An 11705-nucleotide genomic window follows, 5' to 3' on the forward strand; every position below is an offset into this window, starting at 1 on the left:
TGGAGACAGGTTTTTTACAATAGTTTTTTACAGTTAATAATACACTATTTTGCAAATACATATACTGTTTTTTACGCGGACTTAGCACCTTTTTTTACCTTTTTTTTAAAAGGGTAATTTTTTTAGGGATATCACTCTTTTTTGTACTATATGTTAAACATCTTTAAATAAATGAGCAAAGAACCCGCCACCACCCCCGTCATATTTCATTAAAATTCGACGGTCCTCTTTGCTTACTATATAGATATTCAGATCCTTCAAACTTCTTTGCTATTCTTATTGCAAAAATAACGGATAATTACAAATCAATATGTCATTAGAAATCTACATTTATTATTCACAATTAATACTTATAAATCCATTAATGAATAATCGTTGCTTTGCTTATCTAATTTATCATTGAATATATAAATGGAACGGAGAAAAAGTGAGTTATTTTCCACTTTTTACAATGGCTAATCGCAAAAGGTAAGCATGAATATAAATACATTATATATATATATATATATATATATATATATATAAATTTTATTAATATACAAATAATAGATAATATTGGTTAACCTTTATTTTAATCTTTTATCGTAATACACACATTATATGTTGCACGCGTGATACATATTATAAGAAAATATTAAAATAAAGATAAACCAAAACGTTATCTATCATTTTTATAAAAATATTTTATAATTTATATTATATATTTTCACTTCCAATAAAAGATAAAAACAAAAATTAATCACTTATCTATCATTTCTATAAAGATATTTTATAATTTATTATTTTATTATTCTATTATCTTAATCTTTTATTATAATGCATATGTATTGCATGCACAATACTTGGCTAATCTTTATTTTAACCCTTTATTATAATACATAAAATATATGTTATACGCAGAAATACATATAGTTATTCATCGCAATAATTAATGATTATTTTAATCCTTTATTATAATACATTTGTATTGTGCACGCAACATATAGCAATATAAATGCATTACAATAAAAGTTAACTAAATATTGTGCACGCAACAAATATGCACAATAAAAGATTAAAAATATGTAGCGCTTATGTTCAGGCGTGTTCGTAATTCGCCCGTGGAAGGATTTGCAGAGGTTGCCGAGATTCTCGTGAATAATCGAGGCGATGTAACAGTAGTTGGTTTATTCTGTACACTATATACAATTATTTTTGGATTGTTTTTGGTGGCCCTTACAAGGGCCGTTATTGTATGCGGAGTTATAGCCGCTCTTTATAAGTTATGTGTGGCCAGGCCCTAGTGACTTTTAAGGACCCTAGACAGTTGTTGTTCTCGTCTACTTGGTCCGTTTGCGTGGCCGTGCTGTGACTGGGCGTTTCCCAATCGGAGTCCGATTGAGTGCTCTGATCGTTAGTGGGAACTGCGCCGACTTGAGTTCCCCTGTGGACACGGCTTAAAGGGACCGTCTGTGAGGCCTGGTCCGTTCGTGAACACGACGACGGCGACGGCGGCAGCGGTGAGACTACGTCTGGAACGCTCCAAGGTCCAGTTGGCGAAGTGTATCTTCGTATGCGTATGTCCCAGACTTCGAGCAGGTACCTTGGTGGACGAGTAAATCTCGGCGGTTCCAGGTCTATCTTCTCCAGTTTCCAGGGCAGAAGCTGGAACGAGACCTTTTTCTCTCCTGCTGACTGGTTGGTGCAGGGTGCCCTGGGCGCCTCTTTCCACGGTGATCTGACCGGCCCTGGTGATCGGGGCGTCGAGAGTGGCCGTGGAATGTGACTCCTCCGCCGTGTAATGATGAGAGCGCGAAGCTCTTCCACAATTAATTCCCGAGGAGGTATTATCTCCTCGTGCAAAAAAGAACAAGTCTTGGCTATCGATATAGAGAGCTATGATGCTGTACTATTCTCAAGCCGCGACTCGGTGTCCTGTCGTCTCGCGCGGTCTTATATAGCGAGGCTGCCGAATTTCACTTATGCGAAATGGTTTGCCCCTGCGGCCATCTGTCGGCTCGCCGCGTATCGAATCGCCTTAGGGCTCGCACCGCCGTACGCGTAGCGCGTGTACGGTGTACGGTTCAGTAGGCGCTGATTGTGTGGTGGATCGTAGCCGCCACAGGACCCCCCTGGTTGTGGTAAGGCCCATCCTACGTTGGCGCGAACCGGACTGGTTGGCGTACTGCTCGTCCTGACTTTGTTGTCTTGGTGGTGGCTTCGGTGCTTGGTTTAGCCTGTTTGGTGGCTTCCGCTTTGTCTGGGGCTTCTTCGTCCATTATGTACGCCGGTTTTAGTCTGTCTATTGCGATGTTGACTGTCTTTCCTCTCACTCGCAGTTTGTATGTTTTGTTACCCCTGTTTAGTACTTCATAGGGTCCCTCGTAAGGTAGGTGGAGAGCTCCTGCTGGTGCGTCATGCCGTACGAATACGTGTGAAGCTGTCTCCATGTCCTTGAAGGTGAATGTAGCCTTTTGTCCGTGGTGTTTGATTTTTGGTCGGAGATGTGCCATTGTCTTTCGAAGTCTGGTTACCAGGGTGTCTTCGTTTTCGTAATCCCTGTTAAGTTCGCTGAGGAACTGTCCGGGTAGTCGGATCGGCTCTCCGTACACCATCTCGGCTGGAGTGGAGTTTAGGTCCTCTTTCCAGGCTGCTCTAATGCCGAGGAGGATGACAGGTAGTATCTGTGTCCATGCCTCTGTCTCGTGGCATTTGATAGATGCCTTCATTTGTCTATGGAATCTTTCTACCATACCGTTTGCCTCGGGGTGGTACGCTGTTGTTCTAATGTGTTTTGTGCCCGTTAGTTTTGTTAGGTTCTGGAATAGCTCGGCTTCGAATTGCCGGCCTTGATCCGTAGTTATTCGAGCTGGTGTGCCGAATCGTGCTATCCAGTCCGTAAAGATGTGTTTGGCAATTGTCTCTGCAGTGATGTTGGGTATTGGTATTGCTTCTGTCCACCGAGTAAATCTATCTACTATGGTGAGGCAGTATCTATACCCCTCTGATATCGGTAATGGTCCGACTATATCTGTGTGTATGTGTTGAAATCTTTGCGTTGGCTGTTCAAATGTTCCGGGCTGGGTATGGTTATGCCTTGTTATTTTTGCTTTTTGGCATTGTATACACGTTCTTGCCCATTTAGTGCAGTCTTGTTGTATTCCTGGCCAGATGTATCGTTCTTTGACGAGTTTCGTTGACGCTTTAATGCCTGGGTGAGCTAACCCGTGTAGGTATAAGAAAACCTGCTTTCTTAGACTCTTGGGTACGTAAGGTCGAACTACTGGCGTGCTTGTGTCGCACCAAGCTGTTTTTGTGGATCCTGGTATAGGGATGTGTGTTAGTTTTATTTTGTTTTCGCTTTTCAGCAATTCTTGCAATTCTGTATCGTTTTGCTGTTCGTGAGCCAGTGTATCGAGTTCTACAGCCGTCTGTATTGCTTCGACTCGTGATAGTGCGTCAGCTACCGTGTTGTCTTTTCCCTCGATGTGCTGGATGTCTGTTGAAAACTGCCCTATGTATTCCAGATGTCGTGCTTGTCTTGGTGAACTTTGGAGTGGGTCTTTTTTGAAGGCGTGTATTAACGGTTTGTGATCTGTATATATAGTGAACAGCCTTCCTTCCAACATGTGTCTATAATGTTTGATAGTGACGTATATGGCTAGTAGTTCTCTATCGTATGGGCTGTATTTTGTTTGGGTTGTATTGAGCTTCTTGCTTAGAAATGCTAGTGGCTGCCATCCATCTGTGGTTTTCTGCTGGATTACAGCTCCGATTGCTGTAGCTGAAGCGTCAGTTGTTACTGCCAGTTTAGCTGTTGGGTCTGGATGAGCTAAGAGTGTGGCCCTTGACAAGCTGTCCTTGCATTGCTTGAATGCCTTGTCTCTTTCCGTATTCCAGTCTATGGGTGCTTTTCCTTTTGTTTTTGGTCCTTTTAGCACGTCGTTTAACATGGCTTGGTCTTCCGCTGCTCCTGGAATGAATCTCCTGTAGAAGTTGATCATGCCCAGGAATTGACGTAGTTGCTTCACCGTACTTGGTTGCGGAAAGTTTTTTATGGTCTCGATCTTTTCTGGTAATGGTTGTGTCCCTTCTTCTGAGACTAAATAGCCGAGGAACTGTACTTTGTTGACTCCGAAGACACACTTGGCTGAATTTATTCTAACCCCGTATTCGCTGAGCCGGGTGAACAGCTGCTTAAGGTGTGCTTCGTGTTGTTCCTTAGTAGATGATGCTACGAGTATATCATCGATATACGCGTAACAAAAGTCCAATCCGCGTAGCACTTCGTTAATGAAGCGTTGGAACGTCTGCGCTGCATTGCGTAGGCCAAATGGCATGTATTTGAATTCAAAGAGGCCAAATGGTGTGGTTAGCGCCGTCTTTGGAATGTCTTCCTCTCGTACCGGGATCTGGTTGTATGCCCTGACCAAATCGATCGTTGAAAAGATCTTTCTTTGGTAGAGCGTTTGTGCGAAATCCTCTATGTGCGGTATCGGATATTGATCTGGTATGGTTCTTGCGTTTAGCCTCCTGTAGTCTCCGCATGGACGCCATGTTTTGTCCTTTTTGGGTACCATGTGGAGAGGCGATGACCAAGGACTCTTTGACGGCTGGATAATGCCCTCCTGTAGGAGTAGGTCGAATTCCGTCTTTGCTGCTTGTAGTTTGTCTGGTGCTAGTCTGCGTGGCCTGCTGGCTTCTGGTTGGCCTGGCGTTGTCTGTATGTGGTGTTGAGTTCCGTGCTTTATCACCTCCTTTGTCCTTGTTGGCTTGGTGATGTCTGGGAAGTCTGCCAAGAGCGCATGGAATTCGCTCTTCTCCATTACTGTCTTTACCGAGAAGACCTGGTTGTAACACCTAGCGCCCGTGGTTGTTAGTCCTGTCTTCCTGTCGATGAGCTTGCCCCTTTTCATATCAGGTAACAAGTCATAGTATGCGAGGAAGTCTGATCCGATGATGGGCTGTCCGACGTCTGCTATGATGAACCTCCACGGGAATGCTCTCCTTAGGCTGAAATCCGGCTTGATGGTTATGGAGCCGTATGTGATTATGCGGGAGCCGTTTGCCGCGAAGAGTTCATATGCCTCTGGTCGCCTTCTACTGCTTGCTAGCGTCTGCGGGAAAACGCTAACGTCTGAACCTGTGTCCACCAGGTACTTCGTTTTAGTATCGCGGTCTGTCACGTATAGGCGGCACGGTGTCGGGCTGTTGTCATTGGCCGCCAGCAATGAGTGCCCTACTCGTTTTTCTGGAATGTGCATGGTTGTGCACAACGGCGGGCGTCTGCTCCGAATCGTCGATGGTAGTAACATAGACCCTCCTTGATAGGTGTCTTGCTGCGTGGTCTACCTCGTGATCGACTTCGGGCTCGACTGCGTCCTTTCCGTAGCTCTTTGGCCATGTTGGTCATCTGCTCTGTGAGGGTGGCTACCTGCTGGGTAAGTGTCTCCATCTGTGATGTCCATGCGTTCTGTGGGCTACTGGCTGCTGCTGCTGGTGGACGTTCCGTGGCTAGAACGAGAGCTCGGCCGTTGACCTCGTGGATTCGGTCTGCCTGCTCTGCTACGTCTTGTAGTTTGTCGCTCTTCCTTGTGGCCAGGATGGCCTGTGTTTGCGGTGGAAGGCGCCCTAGCCATAGTGTCCGCAGCAAGTCGTCGGAGACTGTTGTTCCTGCTAGCGTTGAAAGGTGCCGTAGGAATTGTGATGGTTTCCTGTCTCCGAGCTCTTCTCTCTCCAGAAGTTGCCTGATCCGCTGCTCTTGCGAATCTGTCAGCCGTTGTATGAGAGCGCTCTTTATAGCTGAATATTTGTTGCTGGAGGGGGGGTTCGTGATTACGTCTTTAATCTCCCTCGCTTGTCGTGGTTCTAATTTGGACAGAACGTATCCGTACTTGACGTCATCGTCGGTGATGATGCTTAGAGCGAACTGCCCTTCGAGTTGCGCAAACCACAGCTCCGGATCGTCTGGCCAGAAAGGGGGGATGCGCATTGCGACTCGGTTGATGCTGGTATCGTCATCTTCCACGATTATTGTGCTCTCCTTCTTCGGCATGTCTGTTTTTCCTCCAACGTCGGTTGGTCACCAATGTAGCGCTTATGTTCAGGCGTGTTCGTAATTCGCCCGTGGAAGGATTTGCAGAGGTTGCCGAGATTCTCGTGAATAATCGAGGCGATGTAACAGTAGTTGGTTTATTCTGTACACTATATACAATTATTTTTGGATTGTTTTTGGTGGCCCTTACAAGGGCCGTTATTGTATGCGGAGTTATAGCCGCTCTTTATAAGTTATGTGTGGCCAGGCCCTAGTGACTTTTAAGGACCCTAGACAGTTGTTGTTCTCGTCTACTTGGTCCGTTTGCGTGGCCGTGCTGTGACTGGGCGTTTCCCAATCGGAGTCCGATTGAGTGCTCTGATCGTTAGTGGGAACTGCGCCGACTTGAGTTCCCCTGTGGACACGGCTTAAAGGGACCGTCTGTGAGGCCTGGTCCGTTCGTGAACACGACGACGGCGACGGCGGCAGCGGTGAGACTACGTCTGGAACGCTCCAAGGTCCAGTTGGCGAAGTGTATCTTCGTATGCGTATGTCCCAGACTTCGAGCAGGTACCTTGGTGGACGAGTAAATCTCGGCGGTTCCAGGTCTATCTTCTCCAGTTTCCAGGGCAGAAGCTGGAACGAGACCTTTTTCTCTCCTGCTGACTGGTTGGTGCAGGGTGCCCTGGGCGCCTCTTTCCACGGTGATCTGACCGGCCCTGGTGATCGGGGCGTCGAGAGTGGCCGTGGAATGTGACTCCTCCGCCGTGTAATGATGAGAGCGCGAAGCTCTTCCACAATTAATTCCCGAGGAGGTATTATCTCCTCGTGCAAAAAAGAACAAGTCTTGGCTATCGATATAGAGAGCTATGATGCTGTACTATTCTCAAGCCGCGACTCGGTGTCCTGTCGTCTCGCGCGGTCTTATATAGCGAGGCTGCCGAATTTCACTTATGCGAAATGGTTTGCCCCTGCGGCCATCTGTCGGCTCGCCGCGTATCGAATCGCCTTAGGGCTCGCACCGCCGTACGCGTAGCGCGTGTACGGTGTACGGTTCAGTAGGCGCTGATTGTGTGGTGGATCGTAGCCGCCACAAATATATAAAATAATAAAATATTATAAAAGATCTTTATAGAAATGAAATAGTTTATCTTTATTTTAATTCGTTATTGTAATATGTATATGTTGTGCATGCAATACATATGTATTACAATAAAAGAATAAAATAAAGATAAACCAATACGTTTTCTATCATTTTTATACAAATATTTTATAACTTATATTATACATTTACAGTTCCAGAAACGAAAAAGAACCAGCAATTAATGATAATGAAACTCACAAAAGGTAAGCAATGATTATTAATAATATCTATAAAGATATTTTATAATATAATTTATTATTTTATATATTTTATTTCAATCTTTTATTATAATCTTCTATTATATATGTTTCACGCATGATACTGTTTAACTTTTATTTAAATGTCTTATAATTCATATATGTATTATACATACAAATACATATAATTACTCATCGCAATAACTAATGATTGTTATAATACATATATATTACTATATGTTGCATGCGCAATACAAATACATTATAATAAAAGATTAAAATAGACCATTAAAATTAAAACTAACCATTAGTTGTTGCGATACGTAACTATATGTACTTCTGCGTATAACACATATATATGTATTACAATAAAAGATTAAAATAAAGGTTAACCAAGTATTGTGTGTGCAACTCATATGCATTACAATAAAGATTAAAATAATAAAATATATAAAATAATAAAATATTATAAAATTTTTTATAGAAATGATAGATAACAATCTATTATTTCATTATAAAAATGTTTTATAATCTATTTTAATATTTTATTATCTTAATCTTTTATTATAATGCATATGTATTGCACACACAATACTTGGTTAACTTTTATTTTAACACTTTATTGTAATACATATTGTAATACATATATATAATAAAAATATAGAAATATATAATAAAAATAGATGACAAAGAATTAATTTTTATTTTAATCTTTTATTGTAATACAAAAATATTTTATATTGTACAATATATTTTATACATTTCTATTTTCAGATCTAACGAAAAGGAAAATGAAGAAAATCCTAAAAAGTAAGTGTAACACATTATATTATTAATACATATGCGTAAGAAATGATAGATAACAAGGGAATAAAAATTTATTTTACTATTTTTATTGTAATTCACTTATTGTAATTACTTATTTTTTATTGTAATTCATATTTGTGTTGCACACACAATACATATATGCATTACAATAAAAGATTAAAATGAAGATTAATCATTTATTATCTATCATTTCTACTATCATTTCTAAACATATTTTATAATATATATTTTATATGTTTCCATTCTTTCAGAACCTACAATATGGAAGAAATGGAGCCAGAAATTGAATTGTCGTCCTTTTTACGTGTTGAGGCTGAAGCGGCTTTAAAAGAAAATATAATACTTAAAAAAAAAAATACAAAAATTAATGGAAACACAAAAATTAATGGAAACACAAAAAGAATCGCCGCCACCAACGATGGCATCACTACCACCGCCACTGCCGCGGTCAACGTCGTCACCGCTGCCATCGCCGTCAGCGTCGTCACCGCTGCCACCGCCGCCGTCGTCACCGATAACGACAGCGGGGCAAGTAAGAGGTAAATAATTTTGAATTATATAATTGGCACGTTAATTATAAAGGAATCAGCTAAATGAATCAGCTATGTTAAAAGTTAATAAATCTATTACATTTTCAGATTTATGAATTTAACATTGCCCAAAGTATTTTTAGCCTTCTATAGAATTAAAATTTGTATTTTCATGAATTTTTGTGTCGTATAAATTATATTTTACAAAAAAAATTTTTAATTCACAAATAATTATTTTTATATTTTAAAAGGCTAAAAGTATTTTGCGTAATGTTAAATTCATGAATCTGAATGTACATATATTAAAATTAGATTTATTAACTTTCAATATAGTTAATCCGTGCAGTTCTTCTTTAAATATTATATTCAAATAAAATAACATTAAAATATTTCTTTTATTGTAGAACAACCGCGTGCACGATGGGCTAGAGCGGGACGGTCGAGAGGACGAGCCCGAGGCCGAAGTTCCAATCCAAGAACCTCAGCCCGTTATAGAAATAATATTTTTAATTTTTATTAATATTTAAATGTGTATGCGTGTGCGTGTGTGTGTGTGTGTGTATCATCATAACATAGAATATTTTTTATAAATGTGTCTTTTTGTTTTTTCTTTGTATGCTTTGCACAAACTACTTTTTATTTTTCATTTCCTTTTGCAAAGCATAAGCTATTTTTAATTTTAAAAATTTAAATATTCTACGTTATGATGATATAAAAATATGTTTGTATATGTGTACATGCGTGTGCGTGTGTGTATGTAATATCATCATAGCATAGAGTATTTATTTTTTCTTTCTATGCTTTTGCATAAACTACTTTTCATTTTTAATTTTCTTTCGCAAAGCATAAGTTATTTTTAATTTTGAAATTTTGAATTTCAATACTCTATGTTATGATGATATAAAAATATGTTTGTGTGTGTGTGTGCGTGTGTATATGTGTGTGTGTGTGTGTACATCATCATACATAGAATATTTTTTTTTATAAATGTGTTTTTTCGTTTTTTCTTTCTATGCTTTGCATAAACTACTTTTTATTTTTAATTTTCTTTTGCAAAGCATAAGCTACTTTTAATTTTGAAATTTAAAAATTCTATGTTATGATGATTTCTTTTAAAATCGCTTCAGCCTCAACATGTAACGATGACGATAATTCAATTACTGACTCCATTACTTCTTCCATGATTAGTTTGTGCGTGTGCGTTTGTGCGTGTGTGTGTGTGTATCATCATAACATAGAATATTTTTTATAAATGTGTCTTTGTTTTTTCTTTCTATGCTTTGCATAAACTACTTTTTATTTTTCATTTCCTTTTGCAAAACATAAGCTATTTTTAATTTTGAAAATTTAAATATTCTACGTTATGATGATATAAAAATATGTTTGTATATGTGTACATGCGTGTGCGTGTGTGTATGTAATATCATCATAGCATAGAGTATTTATTTTTTCTTTCTATGCTTTTGCATAAACTACTTTTCATTTTTAATTTTCTTTCGCAAAGCATAAATTATTTTTAATTTTGAAATTTTGAATTTCAATATTCTATGTTATGATGATTTTTTCTTTCTATGCTTTTGCATAAACTACTTTTCATTTTTAATTTTCTTTCGCAAAGCATAAATTATTTTTAATTTTGAAATTTTGAATTTCAATATTCTATGTTATAATGATTTTTTCTTTCTATGCTTTTGCATAAACTATTTTTCATTTTTAATTTTCTTTCGCAAAGCATAAATTATTTTTAATTTTGAAATTTTGAATTTCAATATTCTATGTTATAATGATTATATCAATTGCAATAAAATGAGCATTATATTTTTTCAATGCCATTGCTAGAGCTGTGATGACTATACCAGAACCACTACCTATTTCTAAACAAATCACAGGTTTCATCGCATGCAGAATGTCTAAATCTTCTTCCAAATCATCTATTAAAAGATACGAATCCTCAGAAGGATCATAAACTGTCTTAAGTTCTTCATCTGATAAATTAACTACTGGAGTTTCCATAAAATTTACGGTGAAAATTGTAAGAAATTTCTTTTATAAAACTTGCAAAGTAATCAATGTTAAGTAATAACAATCCGCTGCTTCAGCTCTATTTGACATATCCTATAACAAAGAGAATAGTTATGCATAAAAAATAATACTCTTCGCAACTTTTGTACGCAACTTGTAGTACATGATAGAAGCACAATTTTTTATAACATTCCAATAATTATATATGAAAATTGAAAATGATTTTCAAAATGCTCAAGAATTCTTGTAAAATAGGTAACAATAAGATATATATGTCGCTTGTGTAAGTAAATCGCAATTTTTTATCGTTACAATTCGATGAATAAACATATATTTTGCAATAAATAGTACATACTGTGAAAGAAATATAAGAATAATAAATATACGTAAATTTGCAAGAAGAAACGCGAAAAATAAATGTTACTATTATTGCATGCGCGCTGAAAACAGAAAACTTGACGTCACCTTGTGGCGCGAATTCTCTCGTCCAGTTGATCCACCGTAAGTTTCAAGAGACTCATAAGACCTTCCGTTAATGCATCCCGCGTCGGATTTTCGCAAAAGTCATCTATCTTGTCGTCGATAGATGTATTGTCACTCGCTGTGTCCACGTCCATGTTATAGCTGTAGTGAAGTAGACACTACCGTGTCTCTTGATATATATATATATATATATATATATATATATATATACAATCTGAAATAATATAGATACAATCTAATCTAAATATATAAATGTTATATGTATATTATTAATTATTTTATATAATTACCTGAAGTGACACACTTAACCTTTTACAACATATTTATAAGCACCGTTAACGCCACAGAGCGCTACTAATGCTGCGTCGCGTGAATCACTGCTAGCGCATTCTTGTGGCAGACGTTGGAAACGTATTTCTGTATTTTCTTTGTTACGTTAAGAGGAGTTGATGACGACCATGACGACGTTTCTTAATCGAAATTTTCAC

The 11705-nt window shown here is 38.4% G+C and overlaps 2 protein-coding genes across 2 annotated transcripts; one reads left to right on the plus strand and one right to left on the minus strand.

Annotated features, from left to right (window-relative positions):
- On the plus strand, nucleotides 1-9316 carry LOC145973023 (uncharacterized). Its single transcript, XM_083102143.1, has 5 exons — nucleotides 1-468; nucleotides 7310-7360; nucleotides 8129-8164; nucleotides 8434-8721; nucleotides 9117-9316. The coding sequence occupies exons 1-5, from the start codon at nucleotides 452-454 to the stop codon at nucleotides 9139-9141; spliced, it is 417 nt and encodes a 138-aa protein (XP_082958269.1). The 5' UTR covers nucleotides 1-451; the 3' UTR covers nucleotides 9142-9316.
- Nucleotides 8049-11407, minus strand: LOC145973024 (SNAPIN protein homolog). Its single transcript, XM_083102145.1, has 2 exons — nucleotides 11200-11407; nucleotides 8049-10827 (listed from the first exon to the last, which is right to left on the minus strand). Exons 1-2 carry the CDS (start codon nucleotides 11349-11351, stop codon nucleotides 10785-10787), a joined length of 195 nt encoding a protein of 64 aa, XP_082958271.1. The 5' UTR covers nucleotides 11352-11407; the 3' UTR covers nucleotides 8049-10784.
- Between the last annotated feature and the right edge of the window lie 298 nt (nucleotides 11408-11705).

The sequence above is a fragment of the Camponotus vicinus genome, unplaced genomic scaffold (assembly GCF_025532165.1).
Source record: "Camponotus vicinus isolate PSW18456_S1 unplaced genomic scaffold, iyCamVici1.0 SCAF_6, whole genome shotgun sequence".
Lineage (NCBI taxonomy): Eukaryota > Metazoa > Arthropoda > Insecta > Hymenoptera > Formicidae > Camponotus > Camponotus vicinus.